Source organism: Panulirus ornatus, chromosome 67 (assembly GCF_036320965.1).
Source record: "Panulirus ornatus isolate Po-2019 chromosome 67, ASM3632096v1, whole genome shotgun sequence".
Taxonomy (NCBI): domain Eukaryota; kingdom Metazoa; phylum Arthropoda; class Malacostraca; order Decapoda; family Palinuridae; genus Panulirus; species Panulirus ornatus.
The window spans coordinates 9,777,931-9,805,826 of record NC_092290.1 but is presented as its reverse complement, the minus strand read 5'-3'; the positions used below and the strand labels follow the sequence as shown (position 1 = coordinate 9,805,826).

At 36.9% G+C, this 27,896-nt stretch overlaps 2 protein-coding genes across 3 annotated transcripts; one reads left to right on the top strand and one right to left on the bottom strand.

The window, feature by feature from the left end:
* Positions 1 to 42: 42 nt before the first annotated feature.
* LOC139747142 (uncharacterized) lies at positions 43 to 20,505 on the top strand. Of its 2 annotated transcripts, XR_011712323.1 has the most exons (8): positions 43 to 591; positions 2,068 to 2,273; positions 3,787 to 3,922; positions 6,847 to 6,986; positions 8,390 to 8,945; positions 10,710 to 10,811; positions 18,539 to 18,596; positions 20,365 to 20,505. XR_011712323.1 is itself a non-coding variant. In XM_071659070.1 (6 exons), exons 1-6 carry the CDS (start codon positions 543 to 545, stop codon positions 10,760 to 10,762), a joined length of 1,140 nt encoding a protein of 379 aa, XP_071515171.1. In that variant the 5' UTR covers positions 43 to 542; the 3' UTR covers positions 10,763 to 10,927. The 2 variants fall into 2 exon arrangements, 1 of the variants encoding a protein (XP_071515171.1); XM_071659070.1 differs by lacking the exons at positions 18,539 to 18,596; positions 20,365 to 20,505 and having other exon boundaries at positions 10,710 to 10,927.
* Positions 13,340 to 27,896, bottom strand: LOC139747143 (CD151 antigen-like). Its single transcript, XM_071659071.1, has 6 exons — positions 27,742 to 27,896; positions 25,397 to 25,588; positions 23,857 to 24,039; positions 20,342 to 20,497; positions 18,363 to 18,458; positions 13,340 to 16,095 (listed from the first exon to the last, which is right to left on the bottom strand). Exons 1-6 carry the CDS (start codon positions 27,787 to 27,789, stop codon positions 15,964 to 15,966), a joined length of 807 nt encoding a protein of 268 aa, XP_071515172.1. The 5' UTR covers positions 27,790 to 27,896; the 3' UTR covers positions 13,340 to 15,963.

Sequence of the window (27,896 nt, the reverse complement as noted above, 5' to 3'; positions counted from 1 at the left end):
TATCGGGGTATCCTATTTACATCTGCGAGGGACGAGTTCCAGCAGTAGAGCCACTAGGCCTCACGCCGTCAGGAGCAACACGCCCTTTAGATCGTTCTCTCTAGGCTGGTCATTGATCCCTCATAGTGGAATAATATTCCAGACAGGGTACCACGAAGTCCAGAGGGGTCGCCTTTCATGGAAAATTAACTCCCGTTACGGGTTGGCACCCTTCCCTGAGAGAAAAAAATCGTACTTCGCACTCAGAATTTTATTCCTGGACCGTAAGTGCTCGAACACTCGCAGTAGGGAGGTCAGCGCTTATTTCAGGACCAGGGCACTGGAGTGGGCTAGTGCGAATTCCAGGCTGGCATGACGATCAATCCAGAGGAAGAAAAGTTAATTTAAAAGAACCAACGCTGACTCCAAAAGGCCAAAAAGCACTTCGGGAGGACCTAGTCACGTTCCAGGCACTGCGAGTCCTTAACTCCATGAGGCTCCATCACACATGGAAGCTGGACTACAGTCTGTTGCGGGTCTGAGGAATTTCACTGCATTAGAAAATGAAGCTAATTGTGTTCCTGGTGATGGCTGGGTTCCTGAAAAACACTGGTAAGTAGTAAAGTGCTCCAGATGCGTGTGGTAGCGTCGTTGCTGCTATGTATATATCCCGGTACTGGTACCATGCTGTTGACACAGCCACTGATTATGTTTCAACAAAGACTCGTGTATTGAGTTCCAACACGCACTGAGGAGATGTTGGCACATACAGTGGTGACGTTGCAGTCTCGTGTAATGGTGAAGTATTGCTGTATGATTTATAAGACACAGGAGGCTCTATGTGGGTCATGCAGTTTTGTTTGATTACTTCGTAACTGGCAAATTGACAACAGGTAGGCCTCCCTTGTTAGGTTTGCATAGTCCAAATGCAAAGTGGAAATAATTCATTTGTATGAACGGTGAGTGAATTTGCTAGATTTCATTTGTTTTGCGTTGAAGGTAAAATGAGAAATATGGTAGCAGGGAATTCCAACATAAACCACAGTCGGAGGGGAGTTGTGGTCGAGGTGGTAGGGCGATGGATTAGGTTACGTGGGCAGTCTGGCCTTGGAAGTAGAGGTAGAAGAGATGGTGAAGTGACAAACGGGAAAACGTGTTCAGTATGGGAGAAGTGAAATTGCTGGTCAGTAACGAAAATAATAACTTTGAATACTAGTTTAGGGAGGAGTTGTGGGAGAGGACGTGGTTGTCGGAAAACTGGTAGGTCTGACTTCTCTTATTTCTACGATATAAGATATTGAATTTCTTTGATTGTACTTTATGTTCCTATGATATTTTGGTTCAGGAGCTCATGGGGAGGGAGAAGGGTGGGCATGTGTAGAAGCGTGGATGTAGGTACGATACATCAATATTGGAGTACTTTTTTTTTTTTGTGTTCGACTGTGCCAAAGACTATTTGGATGGTTCTCAAAGATGCTGCATTCCATGCCTCTGTGTTAGTATTTTAATATTGTTATTATTATTATTATTATTATTATTATTATTATTATTATCGTTATTTTGTCGTTCGCTTCTGCTGTTGCCTTGCTTAGACGAGAGCTCCTAGCTCTCAGGCATAAAATTTGTATTATTATTATTATTATTATTCAGTTGAGAAGTTTAAAATAACTGTGCTGACGCATATTTTTTCATTGATTCCTGCGTCTTAAAACTGTAATGTATTCGAACTGTACACCTAAGTTTCTCGCGAATGGATGATCTAAGAATGTAAGTTCCGTTTATTATTATCATTACCACGATATTACAGCTGCAGCGCGAAATTATTTATAATCTACATACCTCTATTGCTGTGAGTTCAGATCCCTGTCTGTGTGCCTGTTTAAGTGTGTTCTTATTGCACTGCAGCCTCATCTTTGTGACAGTGAGTCTGTCTATCTGTCGTATTCTGTCTTTTGTGCATGTTTAGCTGTATCTCGCATGTTTGCGAATATCCCTGTATTCTAAGCCCTTCAGTCTTATTTTTCTGTAACAACCCTAAAACAACTTGTGCATCGTAGTTGTACCTCACAAGCCACTGTGTCTTCATAGGGGTGTGTGTGGTGGTGCAGAAGGTGGTGGTGCCGGAGCCAGCAGTGTCGGGGCACCCGGCGAGCCTCGAGTGCTGGTGGTCTGCAGGGAGTGGCCCGCCCCTCTACTCACTCCGCTGGTGTAAGGACGGCCGCCAGTTCTTCGTGGTGACGCTTGTGCCGGAGTACCGCAAGAGGGTCTTCTCCGCGCCGGGAGTCCAGGTCCTGGTGAGTCCTGCTTCAGGTCCTGGCGTGTCCTCCTCCTTCTATCATGCTTAGGGTATGAGTAGACCCTTCTCATTTATGTTGCTTGTGGTGTGAGTACCCGCTTATGATGATAGGGTTATGAGTTCCTCCAGTGATGTTTCTTGAGTCCACTTATATGGTGTTACTGTACCAGAGGTATAAGTCCCATCATGATGTGACTAGGGCTGTGTGTTCCGTATGATGTTAGGAAGGGTTTTGGTCCCCTCATATTATGGTGTAAATGTTGAGTTCCCTTATGCGGTATTACTGGGTGTATGGATCCCCCATGTGTTGCTGGGGTTATTCGTCCCCTCTTACAGTATTTCTAGGTTTGCGAGACCCTCTGTGTTACTTGGGTTATTTGTTCCCTCTTATAGTGTTTGCTGGCCATATGAGTCCATATGGTGTTGATAGGGTTATGGGACATGTTAGAGTCAACTCATGTTAAAGTTAAGCCCATTCATGATATGATCCCCCTCTTGTGGAGTAAAGATTATGAGATCCCACATGCGTTAGCAAGGGTCAAGTCCTCTTTTATGATGTTAATGGGTAATGAATTCCCTCTGATGTTACTAGGGTTATAAGTCCCCTCTTTTAATGTTGCTGGAGTGGAGTCCTGTCTTTTGATACTTCAAGGGATATGAGCTCTTTTGATGATGCAGGTCTGAAGAAAAACTATTTACATCTAAAGGAGTCATTTCTGTAATGATGTTGCTCTTTTGTAGGAACAATGGTTTAGTTTTAAAGAATACCATTAAACCCAGGAAAAATATTTTTCTTTCTCTTAGACTTTTTTTTACTAACCAGTTGGAAGAATGTTCATGTTTATTAGACCTGAAGTTCAAGTCTGAAAGAGGAAATCTTTTGCCCTGGGATTCATATCCCAGAGTTTTCAGTGTTTTGATTTCATCAATATTAGAATGAACTGGGTTTCCCACAAAGGTGCATTATTCATGATCAGTAAGTCTTTTCTACCATATATTTATCAGGTGACAGACATGTAAGCATATTACCAGTCTTAGGCTTCCTGTTAGCAAGGACCTACAGAAACTTGTGGATTGTACATCTACAGTGTTGGATGTTTTGAGATCTGACCATGTGAGATCAAATTTTTTTGTTAAAGGTACAATAAGACTTTTTTATTGAGGATTTCTTTGAGTGATTGTATTTGACTATTGCAGTGAAGGTACCCGAGGTAAGGTCAGAAAAAAGCATTTGATAGGGATGTGTGCATTATGGAAGAGTAACTTTTTATCCCAAAATCACTGAGACTTCAAAGGGGTCTTGCTTATATTTACATCCTGCTGGTGGTGTGATTTGAGGACATGACAAAATTGAAGATTAAGACAATAGTGATTTCAAGCTGTTATGCCCTAATAATGGCTCCAAACATAGATTTATGGAGGAGTTACATGATTTGTTTGTTGTTTGGTCGCATGACTGGAGGGGCTGAAGAGGAGATGGAGGCTGTTGGTGCAGATGGTGATGTCGGCAGGTGGGTGCGTCAGACCAGTGGCGGCTGAGCTTGACAAATGTGACCTCCCTTACATCCGGCACCTACACCTGCGAGGCTATGAGTGATGCCCCACACTTCTTCTCAAGTGCCCGTTCTGCTTACCTTTCCGTTGTTGGTAAGTCTCAACCTACCTTACTGTCACTGTGACCCTGTCACCTGCAGAAATCACTGGATCATCCATCTAACTGTCACTCCCTCTTATATCACCGTACCTCTATGTAATGGTTGAGTGCAACCCAGCATAATTACCTGTTTGTACTGTATATGGAGGGAGTTTTACATTTGCGAAGCCCCATCTCTTAAACATTCTCTGTTGTCATAACATGTCCTTGGTCACTCAGTTCCAGTTCATCCACCACTCACCCTGTAAAAGTACTTCTTTACATCTTTTTTAACAGGTTTCTTGTTTGATTTGGTGTTATGTTCCATAGTTGTTTTATCCTAACATCTCTTGAAGAACTGTTCACTGCCCACATCATTGATCTGTTTTAAAAACTTAAAGGTTGTGGTTTGGTCACCCTACACTCCTCTCTTCCAAGGAGGATGAATTTATAGATAGCCTTTAGCCCTTTCAATAATTATAACTAAGCTTTCTTAATTTTTGGTTCCATCTTTGTTGCTTTCCTCTGAACCTTCTGTGTTACTTCTATGTGCTTCTTAGGAGCTGTGACCAAACTTGGGAAGCATTTTCGTTTTGGCCCTACGTATAACATGAACAGCTTTCTGAATATTTCCTTATCCATATACTTGAAAGCTATTCTGATATTTGCCAGAAAACATTTCCAAGTATGGGACTCCCAGGTCCTTGTCACACACAGCATCCTAAAGCAAATTTCCTGCAAGCTAATTATCATATTGAGGCCCAATTTTACTTAGTCTCATCCTCATTACTTTATATGTGCTTGGTTTAAATTTCTTCATCCATGTATCAGACCAACCTTTGAGTCTTTGTAGGTCCCCTTGTTAGTTCGTGCATCCTCCTTGATTTTCACTTCCCTTATAACTTTTGCATCACCTGCAACCATGTTCTGGCACAAGTCCGTACCTTCTAGCAATTCATTCAAATAAATAAAGAACTATGATGGTCTTAGAAATTCGAATAGATAAAGAACTATGATGGTCTTAGAAGCCTGGGGCACTCTGTGGTGACTTCTGCCCATTTCTTTAATTGGTAACTGTGGTCAACAAAATGAGTGTTTATCACATAAAACTAATTAATCTTATTTTGATTGGCTGATTTGAAGAAATGCAGGTTAAAGAATTCCATCATTTTTAGATGTTCAACTGTGAAGTCATTTAGAAATATACAGATATTTCCTTGTTTACATTGGAGACGTATTCCTGGAAAATGCAACATACGCAAAAAACTATAGTGGAACCAAGTTTACCGTATAATACAATAGAATGAAGGGGACATATGCTCCTTGGGGAGATTTTCATCATAAATTTCACAAAAAATTTGAATTCAATGTCTAGAAACATACTGTACAATACGGTACATTGTTTATTTAAAGTACAGTATTCAAACAAAAGGTAATTAATAGTATGCCAAACTCAATCAAAATCTTACATGTCAGGGCTGTCAGGGGTAGGCAAAGCAGCAAGTGTGGTGGAGTTATTCAGTTGATGAGCTATAATAGCCTGGCTGTTCAGTTAAGGATGTATGTTTGAGATATTTGTTCAGAGATTGGTGAACGCATTAAGCTTTCTGTTAAATAACAATTGTACTGACTAGGATATTATGGTGCTTGATCCACACATCACTGACTAGCATCAAATGGCCTCAAAATATTTACCTTTATCTTTAAGCTCATGCTTTTCTTATTTTTCCTCTTGTGAGAAACACAAAACTTCCTTGGGTGCTTTCCATTCACTTATAGGAGGTTTGAAGAGGTTATATGCAGCTTTTCAATGTAATAGGGCTACTCTTTCAAAGAAAAAATTGGATTATCTTTCAATTTTCCCATGTCTCTATCGTTTGCACCCTCATTATACTTTTATGCCACTGATGAATTTTATTCTTTATCCCTTTAAATTCATGCTGTAGTTGGTGAATGCAACAAGTCAACTTTTCACCATTTTGTGTTTTCCTTATAACTATAACAGTCCGACTTTTCCCTTTCCCTCGTAATGTTTTTTGTAAGTGCACTGTTTTTGATGACAGTTTGTTGAGTTTTTCAGTATGACTTTATTTTGGTTATGATACTACATATTCCTCCTCAATGAATGCAAAAAGAAAGATAACAGTAAGAATGAGGAAATGCCACTGGTGGTGACAGAAGACCAAGACTTGTACTATAGTGAAATGTGAGGACAGGTGGTTGAGGTCTTTGAGATGGTTGGATGGTGACATCCTTCATGGAATTTATTAAGCTAATAATGCGCTTGCCTTTTTTTTTTTTTCTCTCTCTCTCTATCTCTCTCCTTTGCAGTATGTCCTGTGAACAAGAGATATTTTTAAGGGAATATTAGGATGGGATCATTTCTGCTCCATTAAAACTGGTGAGGAAGCTTTTTTTTGCTCATCTTTTGCCTGAAGGCTGTTGCTGACCAGTCGCATGAGAGCAAACCTCTTAGACAAGCAAAGGCTTTGGTGAGTCAAGAACTGAATAACAAGGGTGAGTGAGAGAGAGATCTTCCTCACTAATTTTATGAGGGTGGAAATAATTATGAGAGTGGAAATAATCCTGACCCATTACTCCCAAAAAATATCTCATGCTCACATGACACTGCCAAAGATAGGAAAGTTTTTAACCCGCAAAACCTGCACTTTTTTCTAAGTCTGTAAAATCTTTATCTTTTTAAGTGCAAACATTCAACACAAATAGAAAATGTATATACATTCAGTTAGAAAACATGAATGATTTATACCTCAGGATTACAACTGGCATTTTTTGGCCTTTCTTTATGAAATTATGTTTACTAACCAGTATCTGTGTCATTACAGACATCATCTTTTGTTAATTCCCATCAATTATTGTTTGACATTGGCTAGATTGGTTAAGCTGTGCTGACTGATCTTCAACTGTTCTATGACAGAGGTACCAGCTGATGGACCCACTTGGAGGGGTGTGCTGAGTGTGTACCATGTTGACCAACAGCTACACACTGACTGCCATGTGTATGGTTCCCGTCCTCCTGCTACATTTAGCTTCTTCTTAAACGATCATCCTGTTACGGTAAATTTTTTTTTTCATCTCTGTGTTTCTAATGATTCCACAATAAAGAGTTAGAAGTGAGTAACTTGGGGGAGACTAAAACTACTGCTGTGACTAATATAAGCAGTTTTGTAAAGATTAATTTCCTCAAACCAATGAATGTGAAAACATCTAATCAGTAAGAGTTATTAGGAGACCAAACTGCACCCACTTTTGATGTAAATATATTAAGGTAACAATAAGTAGAGTTTTTATAGGATGGAGAGACAAAATAATCAAAATCTGCAACCCTGGAACTAAAGTGAAAAATATCCTTACTACTACCACAAGTAACAGGGAAGGATGCCACATTTTTTGTCGGTATCAGGGTAGATCCGAGAAAAAATACGAAAAGTAAAGGATGATGAGAAAAGATCAGTGATATTTGGGATGCCCCAAGTATATGATACAAGTAAGTTTACTGTTGCTGATTCAGAGGTATCAGTAGTAGATCGGGAGGAAAATCCAGTTTATTAATCACTGGCAAATATATTTCACAAAAAATTAAAAGCCTACTTGTTGGGTACAAATTGCCTATGAAATCAGGTTGGTGCATCCAGCATAGGAAGATACTAGAAAGTAACGTAACAGTACTACCAGCAGAATATGTCAAGGAATGTCAAACTCGTACCTGATATAATTACTCAGGTTTAAAAGAATGCAGTATATAGTTTGGTAGTTTGTCGAATCAGGTCAGAGTAGGATCATTGTCTTAGTGACATAGTGTCAGACATTCCAAAAGCAGAAACAAGATGCCTAAGATTAACACAAATAAAGAGCATGAAATGAACAAAAGAATGTCTTATGCAAATGTGTAAAGTATTTAGTAAAAGAAGGTTGGGCTTATTACATAAACTACCTTAAAAAACTTAGATATGATGGCAGTATCGCAGTTGTGGATGAATGCAGAAAAACAATCACCTCCTGGCTAAATTGGTAGCCCTAGAGTGTAGCATGAACCAAGAACATATTATGTAATAAAGGGATTGCTTTTTGGATTTGTACAGTACTCAAAATCACTGAATACACTTATAGCACTGATAGTGAAGGAAGTGGAGATTGAAATACAATAGCACTTACTTTGCCAACTTTGTCTAGTCTAATGCTTATTTAATTTGTGAATGAAATAAGTTTTTTCTCTGCCAGAGTCATGTGTAAGGGAGTAGTAATGATACATTTGTGTCATGTATAAGGAAGAAGTAATGAAAAACTTGTGTGAATGTGGATTCAACTGTCGGAAACATATTTATAACTTGTCATCACTTTTTTTAACAAAGCACAAATGACATGCAGTTAGGTCACTATTGTATTCACCTATGGTGAACTTTTGGTTACCTTTTTCATAACAATGCAATAACAATGTTTCTCCTGTATCTTTCCTTCAGGATGATAATAAGTGGATCATCAAGCAACAGCCTGTTAAAAGTACAGGAGAATTGATTTGGAACTCATCCTCAACTCTGTCAATACCACTTAACTCTGAAAACATAAAGATTTTACTCCCCAAGTCAGTCCCCAAACTTCCTTCAAATTCCTTTCAAGAAACACAGAGAAATATGGCTAAATATCATTCAAGGCCTCCAAAGAATTTATCTCCATCAGTCTCTTCATTTTACAACCCAACATTATCATTTACAACTCCAAAAAATTCCTGGCAACAGTCCTCATCATCTGCCTCCACAATTACTAGATCTGTAAGACAACTGTCTTATGGTTCTTCATACTTTATTTCCTCTACTCCACCAGTCTTGCCTTCTTCCCGTTCCTCTCACATTGCCTCTCGTACTGTCCGTTACTCTTTCCCACCTGAGACCTTCCTGATCAACTTAACATGTGTTGCTAACATTGGAGGGTTGTCCTTCAAGACTTCAACCTGGTCATCTGTGTCTTTTCCTTTCCCTGTACATCCCAACAGTATATCAAGATTTTCAGGAAATTCAGGTGAGTTTGTGTCTCCATTTTTAGATATGTTCATGCTTCAATAAACCTAAGTACTTGTCCTTTTAATTATAACAATGTCACACCCTTTTATCTGATTGGTTTGGGCCCTTGCAACATTTCAAATTTAATATTTAGCTCAGGAAATTTGTTGAGTTTTTCTAAGGGATAAGGGAGATTTCTTCAGTGTCACATACTTCTGTTTTGAGAAAGGTGTCTTCTTCAGTGAACTTTGTATAGGCTGTGTATTTTTTTCCAGCTGCTGAATATTAAAAATATTTACTAAAATATGGTTCACTTTCTGTATAAGTGAAGGGACTGTCTTCTGTTTCTCTTATAAAAGATTCGTAATGAAAATAATATTGTACCCTGTTCAAGGTGAAGCATCCTAACTCAGACATATAGGCACCAGCTTGTTCAGAGGAGTAGTCACAAGCCCCAAATTGCAGTGTGGGTAGAATTGTTGAGGAGATAACGAATAGGACCCCCTTTAACCAAAGTTCATAGCAACTCTTTCCACATGTACCAGGAATGCATTAAATGTGTGATGACCTCTAGCTCTTTTCACAATTGTTTGCAGTTCTACGATGCACAAATAAATCTTGTTTAAAGTCTCTGTAAAATCAGTATGAAGCCTTTGTGAGAAGTTTTGAGCATTTCATTTGGGTTATAGGGATAACCACTAAATTAAGGGATTCACCTCCTAAGTATTATTTGTAACATAGTCGGGTGGCATATAGAATTATTGCGATATGAATCACCATCTTGGTAACACTTTCACACAAGGATGATCTTCCAGTTCTAAAAAACAAGGCATAACCTGTGTGTCTTCATTGCATTGAAAATTCACTCTTCATTAGAGGAATATAAGCAGTATTTTATATTAAAAACATGTTCATATTGTCGCAAGGAATAGAGTGAATTGGAATGATGCGGTATACTGGGGTCGACATGCTGTCAATATACTGAACCAGGGCATGTGAAATGTCTGGGATAAACCGTGGAAAGGTCTGTGGGGCCTGGATATGGATAGGGAGCTGTGGTTTCAGTGCATTACACATGACAGCTAGATTGAGTGTGAACAAATGTGGCCCTTTTTTTCTGTTTTCCTGGCACTACCTTGCTGAAGCAGTGTAGCAATTCTGTTTCCTGTGGAGTGGGGTAGCACCAGAAATGGATGAAGGCAAGCAAGTAGGAATATGTATGTGTATATAAGGATATGTCTGAGTATCTGTATATATATGTTGATATGTGTATGTATGTATATGCGCATGCTTGGGCGTTTATGTATATATATGCATATATGACTCGATGGGGCATTCTTCGTCTGTTTCCTGGTGCTACCTCGCTGAAGTGGGAAATGGCAATCAAGCATAAAACTATAAAAAGAATTAAAAAAATATCTAGCTGTTTACAGAATCAAAGCCATTCAGTCCAATTCATTATGGATATTTAAACCTTAGCACAATATCAGCACTATATTTAAATCTTGGCTTGCCATTAAGTCCTGTGCGTACCCAGGCACTTGTTGTGTCCTCCTTCAGATTAATTTTCCTTTGTTCTGCTTAAAGACTGACTTCCACTAACAGTATAGTTGATACCACTCCTTGTGGCTTCTTCATATATCGAAATATGATAGTTGGCTGTTATCATCATCTTAACCCTACGAAATCTGTTTTTTACACTGCTTAATTGGGTGGGGACTACCCTAGGTGATGTGTGCACAGCAGTAATAAACTGGCCATTAGTTAATTATTTTATTTACAGGTACAGTGTCTGTCCCATCATTGACATTGCTGGTAGTATTAACTCTGTCGTGAACAACAGTACTTACTGATAATAAGCGAGAACTTCAAGAAACTGTCACAGGCAAGTAACTTTTTTTCTTGTGCTTTATGGTTGTACAGGAATCTTTGTCCACCTAATTCAATTTTTTTTTTTTTATTTCAAGCAAGAGCAGAGTCAGAATAAATATTCAGATTTGTGTCCATGTGTATAGGATTACATAACCAACCCTTATTTCTTCTTAATTGATATTATGTATTACACTCATCTAAATTTGAGAATTTTTAGTAATTCCACTTTAGGATTTGTGTGCAAGTGGTAGCTAATTCCACATTTGGTTAATGGTCAGAGTGTTATTGTTTGCAAATGTAAACAAGATTTTAATTCATGTTGATTTGTAAAAGATAAACAAAATAATCATGCAATTTTGTTAAAGCAATAGCTTAGATTATGTTAAAGTATTTTTCATAGTGTTATTTTAAAAATCTATTGCTGTAATATGTAATGTCTTATATTTGGAAATGTAATTTTATTTTTGTATAAGACATATATTTTTTGTAGTCTTTTTTTGTTAGTGTAAATAAGACTTCCATCCAAAGAGACACTTCCTCCAGAAACACACATTCACAAACAAAATTACCCGAAGATCAAGAATTGATATCAAAACTTTTAGAAAACTACAACCAACTTTGATATTTTGTTTTGATCTAAAATAGTATACTAAGTATTCTAAGAACACATTTCGGTGTGCAGGGTAAAAGATCAAATATATAATTACTCCAGAAGTATTTTAAAAAACTGGAAAATATTATTATTTAATGAATCAGTTTTTGAAATGATGACTATCGTACCAGGTGAACTAAAAAGAAAAATTATAGTTGTAAACTTTTTAGTGATGTTAGACAGTTCTGAATTTGAAGACAAAATATTTTAGAAATTAACAGAAACTTCTTGTGTACAAGTTTATTGGTAAAATCTGTCTTTACTTTGCACACAGAACTGTGGTCCTAGAAGTTGTAATCTTTATCATGAGAGGATTTACATCGTTTACTCGTCTTTTAAACAAGCTCATCCTCTGAATGTCTAATAGACTTCATAGAAACAACCACAGTAACCAGAAGTAAGGTTAATTATCAAGTTAATATTGGTTGAGTATCCCTTATCCGAAATGCCTAGGACTAGAAGTGTTTTGGATTTTGGAATATTTGTGTATACATAATGAGATATATGGAAAACAGGATGCTATGGAAACAAACAGGTTAGAGATGAAACATACCTCAAAGTTTCGACCGTTTAGCTGTGTTCCTCACGAGACTGATTCCTGCATTTGATGGGACCATATTCCCCAGTAAGTGATGGTCACCTGGTTGGATGCCATGGTGTATCACTATGATTGGATCGCTTGTCCTGCTGTCTCTACTCGTTCACAGCGATATCTGCTGCCAGAGGTGACCAGCAGATGAACCCAGACCTTATGTTAATGTTGTTCTTAATCCCTTCCTCTAGGTAAGCTCTCACTCTATCAATAAACTGTTTGTCACTTGCCTGTAGTCATAGTGTGAGAGCTTACCTAGAGGAAGATTAAGAACAATGTTAACACAAGGTCTGGGTTCTTCTGCTGGTCAAGTCTGGCAGTGGAGATTGCTGTGAACGAGTGGAAGCAACAGGACAAAGCAATCCGATTAGTGAGCAACATGCCAGGGTGTTGGTTCACTTTCCATCTTCTACAGGTATTACTTTGGTTTTTGGTCCTGAGAGCTGGCTGCTTGTGTGGCCATCAGCATCTCAAGGGTGGGCTGTTTTGACAATTGCTTCTTTCTCTACATGTCAAAGCTTTGGAACTCTCTACCCTCTCATATCTTCCCCAGTGACTATGATGTGGCACATTTCAAAAGGCTAGTTTTTAACTTTCCTAAAAATTTGGAAGTACTTGCCCTTTTCTTTTCTTTTTCTGTTTAATAATTCTATATTTTGATAAGGGCCCAGCCTTGCTGTGGACTTTTGTCCGTAACTGGATCCTTAAAAAAAAAATCGGATGTGGCTTTACAGATATTAGGGAACTTGGTAAAGGTTTTTGGAGTGGTTAAAACTATTTGCATGACCCAGAGAGTTAGCTTCTCAATGGTGCAGTGACTTCACATGCCTACCATACTAGTTAAATATCCACTTATGATTGGCATGGCTATAAAACCAATTATCCTGCAGTAATGAAATTTTGAACATTTGTCATGAATACCAATATCCCTCATAAATGCCATACCACAGTTCACATTATTTAATGGGTTTACTGGTGTAATTACACACAATCATCTTTTTCTTTCTTTTAAACTATTCGCCATTTCCTGCGTTAGCGAGGTAGCGTTAAGAACAGAGGACTGGGCCTTTTTTGGAATATCCTCACCTGGCCCCACTCTGTTCCTTCTTTTGGAAAATTAGAAAAAAAAAAAAGAGAGGGGAGGATTTCCAGCCCCCCTGCTCCCTCCCCTTTTAGTCGCCTTCTACGACACGCAGGGAATACATGGGAAGTATTCTTAATCCCCTATCCCCAGGGATAACAATCATATCTGAATATAAATAGAATTGATCATTTTGTTAAAAAATAAAAATACATATCAAATTCTTTCAATTTAATAAAATAATGCGCATACCTACATATGCTAAAACTAAACTGAAAAAAATTAATAAATATACCATATACACCATTTGAAAGTTTGTAGTAATATCACAATCAAAGTCAAAGCTCTTTTGCCATATTACTTTCTATGTGAAAAAGACTTTTAATTTCCTTTAAAGTGAATTCAAGTTTGAGATTCATACTTTACGGCTTCCTTTCATCAACTTAGTACATTACGGAAATTTTTCATAAATATTTCAATCCTGACCTGTATGCAAATATCACTATTAACATAAAAGAATTAGTTTTGGGAACAGAAATAAGGTTCTGTTGTTACAATATACAAAGTGATTAGAAATTAATCTACTAGACAGGATATGCCTCAATGATCCAAGAAACAAATTAATATCCTTGTTACCTCAGTGCCATTTATTTAAAGAGTTGTTCACTTTTTTTTTCTACATGCACAAAAAAGGCTTAATATTTTTATTCTCTATAAATTGTCTATATAAAAATGCAAAAATCAATGGAAATTCTATCGAATAAAAATATAACTATACTGCTGAACTACAACAAATGGATGAACATCCCTGATCCACACGGTTTCACAACAAAGGCATTAGGCTACCATTGAATAACCATGTTATACAGCTAAGATGTATTTTACATTGCCGACATTGTGAAAAACATATGAAAGCCATCTGAATACTAATTCGTTGTTTGGGAGCTAAATGAACACATCTTCAAAAAAATGGTACATTACTTCAAAACATTTGATAATAATGTAGGCCACTTTAACTACACAGATGTTCAGTTAAGGGTACTGACCCCAAAACTTAAAGTCTCTTACTACTTTGATTACATGTATACATGCAACAATGACAACAATTTTCATTATAAAGTATTCTTTAAAATTAATTAAATATCTTCATAACCACTTATATCTTACCACTTGAGCTTCAGTGTGATATCGTTAGTTTTTCATAAAACAGTGCAAATATGAGGAAAAAAAGTATTGTGCTTGAAAATATTCCAGTTTATCACATGCCAGCAAGATGATGCCCATATCTTGCCACAAGTCAAGATATACCTTTTATATATTCTCTCTCTACTATTATTCACCACTGTAAAATTGCTTTTTTCTTTCCTAACTAACTGCCCTTCCCACCTTAACTGGGTAGTATCAGGATCAGATGAACAACAGCCTGATTTGCACACGTACATTCTTTATCGTGTACAATGCACTAAAAGCTTGAGCCTACCATCCATCCCATAAAATTTCAGGCCATGTGCTAATGTACATCTAAGAGTTAACTCTTTAATAAATTTGTGCAAGTGTGTAGCTGAGAACTGTTTATTTACACACCAGTTAAGAAGTCTAAAACTCTATGTAAATAACAGGATTTACAAAAGTAGGAGCATTAAGAATCAAGGGCAAAGAAAAGACCCCATATTGAATTTTAATTTTTCAAGTACTTGAACTTTCAAGATCATTTTTTGTTGACTTTCCAAAAAAAAAGTTCAAATCTTGTCTATATGGGAACCAATAAGGGATATTTTAGAATTATTCCAGGAAAGTAACATCTGGTGCTGCCTAATGAGCTATAGACTACCTGGCTGGAGAAGTTGTTAAGAAAGCTGGCTTAAATCACATTACGTAACCCACGTTTACAGATTTGAAAGAAAGTACATTAATCATCATTACTTATTAATCATTACACCTAAAGCTAAAGGCTATCATAAATATCATATCACATCAAAATATATAAAACTATATACGTAAACATGGTTGTCTTTTGTAGATTGACAACTATGGCAAACATATAATACAAAATTTTATGAAAATTTCCTGAATCAAAGATTTCAATTAAAGTACATTTTTGATGTTTTTCATTATATCTATACACACACATATATATGTTTATGAATAAACATCTTACTAATAACAAGTTCTGTACCTGATATCATTATTAAGTTGCCTTCACATAAATCCACAAATAAGCAATTAATAAAATAAGATGTAGCAGGCTTCACAAGGGAATTCCTTTTGATGAACACAACTAACATGGCAAAGAAAAATGGCATCTGTTGTTTGACACAACTATGAGAAAAATTGAAAATATAGAATGTGGAAAAAAATTAAAACCAGAAATAATAATAATTATAGTATAATAATAATGATACTAATAGTAATAATAATACTAAAGAACTATGCACAACAGAAAGTATTAATGGTAATGAAGAAAGTGCAATTTAAAGATCCTGAAAAGGAAAGAAAAAATCTTTATGGAGTCAAAAATTAAGCTCAAATCTATGTAGTGATCAAAATATTTTGTAACACAAGAGCCCTACCCTTCAATACATTAGAAATGACTAAAGTTCAACCTGCTTTATTTAAGAAAAGCGGAGAAAGCAACACAACCAAAGTATTTGAAAACATGCTAGCGAAATCCTAGTTACTGTTTCTTCATCTGTAAAAATAGTTATCTTTTACTCTCTACCTCTCTCTTTCTCTCTATGTATATATAATGTAAAACATCTATGACTTACAACTATGAACTACTGTATTTAAAGTGACTGCTAATAAATCCTTTTAAATCAAGGGTGAGCTTTGGCTGCATTCTAAAAGTTATTATCAAGTACTTGGTATTTGTGAGTGTTGGATGGAAGGACAGCAGACACAGAAAAGACTCGGAGGTTGCTTGCTGTGTAGCTCTCCTGCAAGAACATAGAGGTAGCCACCAGAAGAACCATCTGTTCAAAAATGAAAAAAAAAAGTATCAATTAAGAATTATTCTAAGTCAAAGTTGTTCGTGAAAAAAAAAATATGTATGCATATGTTGAAATGTATAGGTATGTATACGTGCGTGAGTGGGCATTTATGTGTATACATGTATATAAGGTTGGGTTGGGCCATTCTTTTGTCTGTTTCCTTGTGTTAACTCACTAACGCGGGAGACAGACACAGTATAATAAATAAATACACACACGCACACACACACATATATATGTGTGTGTGTGGTATACCAGGGTCGACATGCTGTCAGTGGATTGAACTAGGGCATGTGAAGCATCTGGGGTAAACTATGGAAAGTTTTGTGGGGCCTGGATGTGGGATGTGGATATGTCTGTGTATGTATATATATGTTTATATTGAAATGTATAGTTATGTAAATGTGCGTGTGTGGGCGTTTATGCATATGCATGTGTATGTGGGTGGGTATGGTCATTCTTTCATCTGCTTCCTTGCACTACCTTGCTAATGTGGGAGACAGTGACTAAGCATAATATATATTTTATTATATTTTATTATTTATTTTATTATACTTAATCGGTTTCCCGTGTCAGCGAGGTAGTGCAAGGAAACAGACAAAGAATGGCCCAACCCTTCACACACACACACACATATATATATATATATATATATATATATATATATATATATATATATATATATATATATATAAACGCACATATACATACACAGACTTATACAGATGTACATATTAATACTTGCTGCCTTCATCGAATTCCCTTTGCCACCCTGCAACATACATATCAACACAAATATATAAATACACATACACAGACATATACATATATACACATGTATGTATTCATAATTGCTTGCCTTCACCCATTCCCAGCGCTACCCCACCCCACACAAAATAGCATCATTGCCCCCCCTGCTTCAGCAAGGCAGCACCAGGAAAACAGACAGAAAAGGCCACATTCATGCACACTCAGTCTCTAACTGTCATGTGTAATGCACTGAAACCGGAGCTTCCTATCCACATCCAGGCCACACAGACCTTTCCATGGTTTACTCCAGACATTTCACATGCCCTGGTTCAGTCCATTGATGAAGATGATCACACTAGTCCATAATGAAAGTTATGATGGTGAAATTGCACTTCAGTAGTTCATACAATTTTATTTAACATGTAATTTTTCTAAACATATGGCATAACATGTTTTGTGGAGACAATCCACTTCATTAGGTGGCAGTACTTAACAAAGTTATTTTAATCTCAACATCACAACAGAGTTCCGCTGTCTAGTGTCTACCACCACAGACAACACAATGACTTGACTGACACTAAGCGTTATAAGGGAGAGTAAGGTGGGTCCCATGGCAGAAATTGACCTCGTTAGCTGGGTGTGTCTTAGACAGCTTTTTTTGTTTTTGTTTTGTTAATTCTCTCATCATAATTTAGTTAATGATAGGATGGGGCTTTAAAGTTTCCTGGGGACAAAATAAAGTTCTTAGTATTAACAATTAAGACAGATTCAATGATGTTGTGTGTGACATAATCAGCAGAAGGGTATGGAATAATGGGATTTTCATGGTCTATGGGTTGATCGTTTTCATGACCGTTTAGCTATTGCATTTTTGTGGTCATCCAGTGCTAATAACATCTCTGCATTACAGTTTTTCCAGTCTGGCCTATTTAAATATCTTTACATACCATACATTTGATGGCATAAACACTCCCAATTGTTGCATGATATGCCTATTGTTTATTAAGGTATTTCTGATAGTGTTATTGGACTGAAAAGCAACATTACAAGCACTGCTTGTAATGCTGCTTTCCAGAACAATACAGACATCCTATCCGTATGACCAAACCATTTCAGAACACCCAGGTGAGCTTTCTCAATCCTACTCAGGAAATCTGGCTGAGGAACACTGCTCTAATCCATGCACTCTTTCATATTCCTCTACTAATGTCTTACGTAAACCTGTATGTATCACTTCACAGTTCCCTCCTATTACAATGCCTGTTAACTTTTATTAGTCATCTTTTTTCTTACTTTATTCTCTATAACTTTGTACAGGAGAGATCATGTTATTCTAAGTCGGAACACAATGATTTTAACCTTTTCAAGCCCAACAAATACTATTATCCAGTGACAAACTGTCCCAGCAAAGAGCATAAAATTTTTTAAAGCATGAAAAAAAACTAAAAGACTATGAAAAGCTTATTTTTTGAATAATGCTATGGGGAGAAACTACTCACCAGAGCAACATGCATGGCACAAACAGGCAGCCAAACTCCCCGGCTTAAAGTGTGGTAGTCGAGTCCAATTGCTTGAAGCACTGTTGGAAGGCAACCCTGACAAAAAAAAAAATGCACGGTAAATCAACTTCATTACATATATAATTTTTCATTTCTGCAAATGTTTTTCTTCCCAGATGAGAAAGCAGACAGGGGCATAACTGATGCTTCTGATATGAAAGGACATCATAGGCAGTAAGTATGATGTGCACTCCATTATAGTCTAGGGAGAAGATTTGTCAGATCACACGGTATTAATATGTGCATTAATCTTTCACATAAGACAGTATGAATAAATGAGGATAATTTTAATTCGTTTATGGATGGGGTTGTTAGGGAGGTGAATACAAGAGTTTGGGAGCGAGGGGTGAGTTTGCAGTCTGTTGTGGATGAGGGCTTGGGAAGTGAGTCAATTGTTGTTCACTGATGATACAGCGCTGGTGGCTGATTCGGGTGAGAAACTGCAGAAGTTGGTGATTGAGTTTGGTAAAGTGTGTGAGAGAAGAAAGCTTGGAGTAAATGTGAATAAGAGCTAGGCTATTAGGTTCAGTAGGGTTGAGGGACAAGTAAATTGGGAGGTAAGTTTGAATGGAGAAAAACTGGAGGAAGTGAAGTGTTTTAGATATCTAAGAGTGGATTTGGCAGCGGATGGAACCATGGAAGTGGAAGTGAGTCACAGGGTGGGGGAGGGGGTGAAGGTTCTGGGAGCATTGAAAAATGTGTGGAAGGCGAGAACGTTATCTCGGAGATGGGTATGTTTGAAGGAATAATGGTTCCAACAATGTTATACGGTTGTGAGGCATGGGCTATAGATAGGGTTGTGTGGAGGGGGGTGGATGTGTTGATGAGATGTTTGAGGACAATATGTGGTGTGAGGTGGTTTGAGCGAGTAAGTAATGAAAGGGTAAGAGAGACGTGTGGTTGAGAGAGCAGAAGAGGGTGTGTTGAAATGGTTTGGTCATGTGGAGTGAATGAGTGAGGAGAGGTTGACCAAGAGGATGTAAATGTCAGAGGTGAAGGGAACAAGATGTGGGAGACCAAACTGGAGGTGGAAGGATGGATAGAAAAAGATTTTGAGTGATCAGGGCCTGAACATACAGGAGGATGAAAGGCATGCAAGGAATAGAGTGAATTGGAAAGATGTGGTATACCGGGGTCGACTTGCTCTCAATGGATTGAATCAGGGCATGTGAAGCGTTTGGGGTAAACCACGGAAAGTTTTGTGGGGCCTGAATGTGGAAAGGGAGCAGTGGTTTCGGTGCATTACACATGACAGCTAGAGACTGAGCGTGAACGAATGTGGCCTGTGCTGTCTTTTCCTAGCACTACCCTCGCATGCACACGGGAGGGGGGGGGGGGGACATTTCATGTGTGGCGGCGGGAATGGGTGTAGGCAGCATGTATGAATATGTACGTGTATATGTCTGTGTATATATATGTATGTACACATTGAAATGTAAAGGTGTGTGTGGGAGTTTATGTATATACATGTGGGGCCATTCTTTCATCTGTTTCCTTGCGCTACCTCGCTAACGCGGGAGACAGCGACTAAGTATAATAGAGTAAAAAAAAAAACACGAAAAGGAAGGGCATGAGATGATGGTATGAAGATTCAAAAAAGTTCAAATAAGGGAATAAAGAGACATTTTAGAAAAGAATGAGCAGCAACACCACAGACATCCAATAGTTGAAAAAAGAAAATAGTGTGGTCTCTAAATCATGACTGAGCACTTACTAAAAATATGCTTATACCAGTCTATTCTCTGTGATAGATACATTAAATACATATAATTAAAAAATTATCTGCTATAATGGTCAACACTTGCATTCAATTTATGAAAATAACCAGGGCAAAGCTAAATACATATAATTCAAAAATTATCTGCTATAATGGTCTACACTTGCATTCAATTTATGAGAGTAACCAGGGCAAAGCTCACCTCTGTAATTACTTGATCTCCAGGGTACTCCACATCTGCAATATCCTTTCCACAACCAGTCTCAACAATAAGGCAGCAGGAGTCGGGGACATCTGTGCCATTGCCGAATGTCGTTGCAAACCAGTCCTTGTAGTTTGCTGTGCCACAGCAGTTCATCTGGCAATGTGTTAAATCATATCAACTATATTATGCCTGCCATAGTCTTCTTACTTCTCCTCAGATCACCATTACCAATTTCTAACTGAACATACCAGAAATTGAGAAAAAAAAAATACTGCTTACTAACTATTGAGTGTGTATCCTTAAAACACAAAAGACCTGTATTTATTCTCTTTCATACATTATCAATTTATAACCAATTAAAATCTGCAAACATTCCTCCACACATTTTTTTTTCACTCATTACAGTTCCAACTCGTACACCTGATTCATTCAAAAGCATTTTTAAACCTCTAAAATACACTTTAATCTCTGTATCCAATTTTCAAACTACTGTCCCTCACTCTGCTATGTTTAATTCTTATTTTTACCCAACCTCATTTCTGTGGACCAGTTTTTGGCTAAGTTTTCCCATGAAAACGTTTTTCCAATTAAAATTGCCCTCAACAGTTTATTATGCACATAAAGCTTACCAACTTTTCTATAACCCCGCTCCTTCACATATATGATTTTGCTAATTTGTCATGGAGAATTAACCTCTCTAGTCACATGACCTGTAAATAGATAATACTTCCATTACACAGGGTCGTCATAACTGCCATTTTCGTCAACTATCGCTAACCCTCATCAAATCATTCCTTCCTACCGCCGTCAATATGAACATTAACTTCCTAATGGTCTTTGATTCCAGTGCATATCTAATTATTTCTTCACATTTCATCTTCCTTCCTCATTCCAACTACTATGTGCAAACCACCCAAACGGTGGTTGCGGCACAAAGCTCGTTCCGAAACGCCCGTCCAATCAGCTACCTCCTTTCTCCCAGCGGTGACGTCATTTTCCCGCCAGCCGGGCCAAGCAGCCAACCACCACAGAGCTCCTCAGGCCTTCAAGCATGGCAGACGTATGAGGAATTTGTCTTATTTCAAAGTGTTCGCGGGCAGTGTTATTCAATGGCATATACCCCTTATATATATATATATATATATGTATATATATATATATATATATATATATATATATATATATATATATATATATATATGGAGACTTCCAATAGGTTTTCCATATCTTTTCGACTCGTCCAGCAAAACCCTTGAGGGCTCCAGCCGTTTCCAAAGACCATTCCAAAGACGCCTGTTTCGAAGATAAGTTTCCCTATTTCGTTAAAAGTGTAATTTACTACTAATATATATATATATATATATATATATATATATATATATATATATATATATATATATATATATATATATACGAATAAAGTGTATATGAACGCGCACCTTCATAGAACATACAAAGCTCCAACAGCCAGGTTCGATCCTGGCTGTTGGAGCTTTGTATGATATATATATATATATATATATATATATATATATATATATATATATATATATATATGTGTGTGTGTGTGTAAGCAAGTATATACTGGCTTTCAACTGCGGGTATGTGAATACACATATATAAATGTATTTCTGTATAACTAATGTGTTTGTACAGTAGTATTTCTGTGTAATTAGTTGTGTTTGTACAATTATATCAATTTTGTCATACAACTGTAACTACGTAAATTAGTTATGTGTTTGTACAATTATATCAATTTTGTCATACAACTGTAACTACGTAAATTAGTTATGTGTTTGTACAATTATATCAATTTTGTCATACAACTGTAACTACGTAAATTAGTTATGTGTTTGTACAGTTATATCACTTTTGTCATACAACTGTAACTACGTAAATTAGTTATGTGTTTGTACAATTATATCACTTTTGTCATACAACTGTAACAACGTAAATTAGTTATGTGTTTGTACAATTATATCATTTGCCACAACTGTAACTACGTAAATCCCTTTTATTGGTAAGAATGAATTTTCATCAATACGAGTTGAGTATCCCTTTTACCATTTTCTATGGATGGCTACAGAACAGTAGAGACAAGGTCAATTTACGTAGATTATGGTATCAACTACCATGGTTGGCTGTTAACAAGCCACATTCCACGAAACAGCTGAACTAAACTTGTAGTGTTGCCTCGGTTGTTTTATTCGGTCAGTTTTTCTCTTTAAATTAGCAAAGGTTTTGTGTAGGGGGCAATTCGTAATGTGGTAAGGAACTTCAATGGTGTATTCCAGGGGGGTCGACGTGGGGCAGTCGCCCCCCTGGAGTTTAAAATTTAAGAATAAATCTTAGCTCGTATCCTGGATTGGGTCAAGGCAATTATAAAAAGCTCAATTGGGTCAAGGCAATAGGGCAAACGATGATAAAAAGCTCAAAACAAGTGGTAACCACATTGTATCCTACAAAGAAAACAGCACTTGAGTCCATCAAATGTTACATTAAGTAATTTTATGTAAAAAAAAAAAAAAAGTGCGCCACCTTTGTATCTATGTTAAAAAAATGTGCGCCACCTTTGTAATACAAGATAAAAATTGACATTTCCACCAAGGTATTTTTTACAATATGAAGCGGTGAGTTAGGGCGTGGGCTACTGAGCTGAGGACTTGTGTCACTCCATCATTCTGAATTTCCTGATAGTGACACATTTGTCACTCCATCATTTTGAATTTCCTTGTAGTGTGGCAAGGCTTTGAAGTCAAGGGGAATTATGGGGGTTGAACACACTCGTCATCAACAGTGGAAAATGTGTGATGCATTCATTATAATTTTGTTGAGGTCTTGGACGTTGCAAACATGGAGGAGATGACTGGAGCACTGTACATTTTTTAAGTCTTTATTAAAAGTGCATGTTCTCTGATACCCTAAATTTTACAACATTCCCAATGAGCCTTTCAATAAGGAGTTAATGTCGTAAGATAGTTTTACAGGGTAGAAAAGCAAAACCCTAAACTCTTATAGTGCACCCCCAACTCGAGAACTTAATAATGGTGACTATATCACAAGTTATTATTGTTGGACTTTACTGTTAGTTCATATCTATTTTGACCCATATAAAAATGGTTTTCACAACTATACATTAGAACGAGCAAAAACTCCATCATACACTTGTGTATCTTTTCCATTCACTCAAGTATTCTGTACATCTCCAATTTTTTACACTGTGAAAGACTACCCTCACCTTAAATTAACTACTACCTTTCTCCAAAATATCTGTTGCTCATTTATCTGACTAGAAGCAATTTTTTTTTTTTTTAATTCATAAGGAAATTGTTAGTTAATGAATACATGACAAGGATAAAGGTACAAAAATGACCAAACAAATATTTGGATGGTGGGCAGCAAAGGCCATTGGACTGAAAATGATGGTGACATTTGTGATCCTTGATTGTAAGCCGTGCTACTGTAGGCAACGTGAGAAATTCTCTACCTTCGAAATCATATGTACTGCTTACCTCCATCTGTATCTCATCCCATAACTGGGTATCAGACAAATTGGAGCCATAATCTGCTTCTGTTGTCCCCATGGAGTTACCCATGTAGGTGCTCAGGGCTTGGCCAAGTATCTTCTGCTTCTGGTAAATCAATGCTGTTGCAGCAATTTCTGAGACCACCATCACTAGCAGCAGGGAGAGGCACTAATGGGAAAAGGGAAGATTAACATATCAGTTAATACCTTACTGTTTCTGTCAACAGACATCTAAACATTATTTTAATCAAGACAGCATTATATGCATGGAAGAGGTAGTAGATATTTATTTACAGTAAAGTCTTTATCTCAAGTACCAAGATACTTATTACCCTTTACCCTTGTAAATGGAAATTTGATGTGAATTCTGTTAGCAAGTTCAGCAAAATGACAAATAATACATAATTATCCCCAAATTTTTTTTTCTAAACTATGAAATGTCAGCTATCATGCTAGATCAGAGAGACATTAAGTGTTGGCATATCCTGTTCTTGCTCAGTCAGTGGTTAATCCTCTGGTTGTCTCTTTTGACTAACAATGACAGAAAGGTTTGCTTTCTGTGTTCATAAAAGAGAAGTCTCCTGCTGGTGGACCAAGTCCAGTTGAAGGAGTCCTTTTAAACCAGCATGCCATAAAAAGCTCCTGTGCACTAGGCAGTAAAGGTGAAACAAATTTAAAAGCCACAGAATGGAAGAGGCTGAAAAGCACTGCTTTGGCAGCATGTTGGGATATGGCTATACAGAAATGTTTTTCTCTGTTGGGCCCCTGTACAGCTCTCCATTTATGGAGCAATATCTTGAGATTTTGTATATCAATCAGGAAGATCCCAGTTTGAATGATGATATGGATTATGGATAAATTGATTCTTCTGATGATCTTTTGGCTGGTTCCTCCATTATTTTAGTTTTGCTTGATTCCACTCTGAGTGAGAGAAAAGTCAAAGAAGGGCCACCCTAGATATACAAGAAATGTTCTTTACCTGGACAAATGAGACCCATAGATATGGAGTAGGTGTTTCCAACAATAACAACCATGGTAGGTATGCAAGAACCTCAGATTTTAGGAAGCTGAATTTGATTATTTTTGGTTTCCAAGATGGTAGAGTACATTGTTATGCTGTTGCAAGACTCACTGTATCGTCTTGAAAATGAACCATATGAAACAAATGAGATATCAAGATTTTGACGTAAACAGCATTTTGGCTTTGGTGAATTTTGTTCATTTGGTGGGTGGTCTAATTATCTATGCAACATGTTGCTTTCATGAAAAGAAATGCATACACTGTATAGAGATGATGTTAGGATATTTATTTGAGTCCTTCATGTCATGTTTTCTTTAAATATTTCTTTATATTAAAAAGAACTGCACACATGCTGAATATGTTTATGTGTTATCATTGCTCTTAAAATAAAAAAGGCCAATTCAAAACTGCTTAACCAAGGAGTGGGTTCTCTGCATGTTTCCCAAATATGACTCTTCCCATTTTTTTGTAAATGGTTGATATAGTACTAATAATCTGTACTTACCATTTTGAATGCTCGTGGCCTAGGAGCAAGAGTAGCAATAGCCCCAACAGTGCTGGTGGCCATAATTGCAACTCCCAACACCAAAATCATGCCTACTGCAATCCACAGCCAACCAGGCACCCATGGTGAAAGATAAGCCACGTATGATGTCAGCAAACTTGCACCTGTATAGGCTACTGCTATACCAGTACCCTGTAATGATTATTCCAAAGATCATGTACCCCAGGAGTATATGCCAGAAAAGTAGAGGATGCACTCACTTCAAAACTTATCAGTAATGTTTTTGTTACAGTAGCATTTCTTTAGCTACGATAATCTTAAATTTTTTCAAGCTGTGTTTAAGCTAAGTAACCCTGCAATTAACACAAAATGCAATATAAAATCTCATTCTATAATAAACAGCACAAGTGTTTAACTTTCTTCACATATTAAATTCATCATTGGAGTTTGCAGAAAGGCTCAGACCAAAACTTTTGTTTATCATCAAGATACGATGACATTTCTTAAGGATGCAGAAGCTCACTTACCAATGTATACTCTAAAAAATTTCTAGAACTACTTTCCTCTACGGTGAAAAGGCAACGTAGTCATACTTTACCTGTGCAACACTGATTACTTTTTTTGGAAATTGAGTGGTTTTGTTTTAAAATTGTAGTGTGTTAGCGAACATTAAATCCAGTGTGTGATATGAAGCATTATTATATTCACTGATATCAAATAAGACAATAGTGATGAGGGTTATCAATATTAGGGAAAATGGAGAACAGGATTAATTAATGTACACTAGGGAAATGATTGTCCATAGAGGATCAATAGAACCTATGAAAGTCTCACCCTAGCAGCAGAGATTCATCTAAATTTCTGTATAATTTGAAAAATATTTTAATGTTATGGTTGCCACTTGCAAGGTGTTGAGGGGATATTGTTTACATTCAAGTAGACAAAAATGGATTTCATACCATACAGTGTTTGATCATTCAATTTCATGTAGACTTTGGTATATTTCAACTATAATAATGAAATTTGAGATAAATCATAAGAATCTGTGAAAAACTTGTCAAATTTACCCTAGCAACACAAGTATTACAATTTAAAAATATACGGACACTAATTTTTGCTTAGTATTATCACATAGAACCTGTTTTTCTTAAAGGAACATAATTTATGACAACCTTTCAAATAGTGATCACTAAAAATAATTCATTTTCCATAACTTATTTTTCAAAACATAAAATAATGAGGTAAAGATTAATGTTGAGGAGGCTATGTGAGGTTCTGTTGATTTTTGACTATCTCGTTTATTAGCTAATTTACTAAATGAGGTATGCGAAGAAAAACTATCTTTGGACATTTAAGTAATGTATGATAGACTTTGGAATTATTGTCCCCAACCTGTCTCCAGAGAATGGTTAAGGTTTATACATTTACCTACTTTTATATTAATCTAACAGTTTCCCTAGTATTCATTGGCCTTTAAATGTATGGAAACTAATGCTTCAAATCATTGCTCAATAGCTTTGTCTGTTCTCCCAACATTACAATACACGCATTGCCGAACAAAACTACTATAATCATAATTTAGCACTGATGAAAAGCTAATCCAGATATACACTTCATACATAAGTTAAACCCCCACATTTTCCCTGACCTTCACGCGTCACCATATTTAAAGTACCGCAGAATTCATAATGCCTCTAGATCACACACTGCCATGAATTCACCTCTTGAATTCACTTGAACTACCACTGCAAAAACAAAATCAATTGAAGTCCAAAGGCATTAATACTAAATAGGTGAAGTACTATCTACTAATTCAACTCCTGTCGGGTGATAACCAAAAAAAAAAATTTAATTACATATGATAACGATACAAGGTTTTGGAAACGTGTCTTGGTTCATTTAGCTGTGGCTGTTTTACATCAGTCTAGTTAAGGCTTGTTCGACCGGCTTAAGGGCCGGATAGTAATGTCCCTAAGTGGTCATTAGGCCATTTTCTAGCAGGGAATAACCCCCTGAAGAGGATCATTACCCCCACAATAACCATACTTTCTCCATCATATACCGGGTATATGTGTGTGTGATTATGATTCAGTGGCATTCAACAGTAGATCCACTATCTGTTGCCAGGATGTGAGCCATAAATGATACACAATTTAGCTTTTAATATAAACATTTCCTCAAATTAATGATAAAAAATAAACACGTAAATTCTACCTTATCACTCAACCCCCCATTACATAACCCCCATGACTGGAAGACACCACCTACAGAAGTATTATTTTTTTTTAGGGCTTGATTTATTTATAACTTGTTGCACAAACGATGTAACCACTAGGAAGACTTACGGCCAGGATAATAAAGGCAGCAAATGCTATGTACTTAGCAACAGCCATGTTGGTCAGCTGATCGCCTCCTCCAGGAGAATCACTGTTGCCAAAACATTTACCCTCCTCCTCCCTCAGGTGCCACGTACCTCTAGACAACTATATTTTAATATGAT

Excerpts from the sequence above, each read along its gene's own strand:
- LOC139747142 (XM_071659070.1), top strand. The coding sequence starts at position 543 with ATGAAGCTAATTGTGTTCCTGGTGATGGCTGGGTTCCTGAAAAACACT. Across the intron at positions 592-2,067 it reads TGGGTTCCTGAAAAACACTG|GGGTGTGTGTGGTGGTGCAG; the intron begins GTAAGTAGTAAA and ends GTGTCTTCATAG. Across the intron at positions 2,274-3,786 it reads CGCCGGGAGTCCAGGTCCTG|GTGGGTGCGTCAGACCAGTG; the intron begins GTGAGTCCTGCT and ends TGATGTCGGCAG.
- LOC139747143 (XM_071659071.1), bottom strand. The coding sequence starts at position 27,789 with ATGGCTGTTGCTAAGTACATAGCATTTGCTGCCTTTATTATCCTGGCC. Across the intron at positions 24,040-25,396 it reads GGCCACGAGCATTCAAAATG|TGCCTCTCCCTGCTGCTAGT; the intron begins GTAAGTACAGAT and ends TTTTCCCATTAG. Across the intron at positions 16,096-18,362 it reads GTGCCATGCATGTTGCTCTG|ATGGTTCTTCTGGTGGCTAC; the intron begins GTGAGTAGTTTC and ends ATTTTTGAACAG.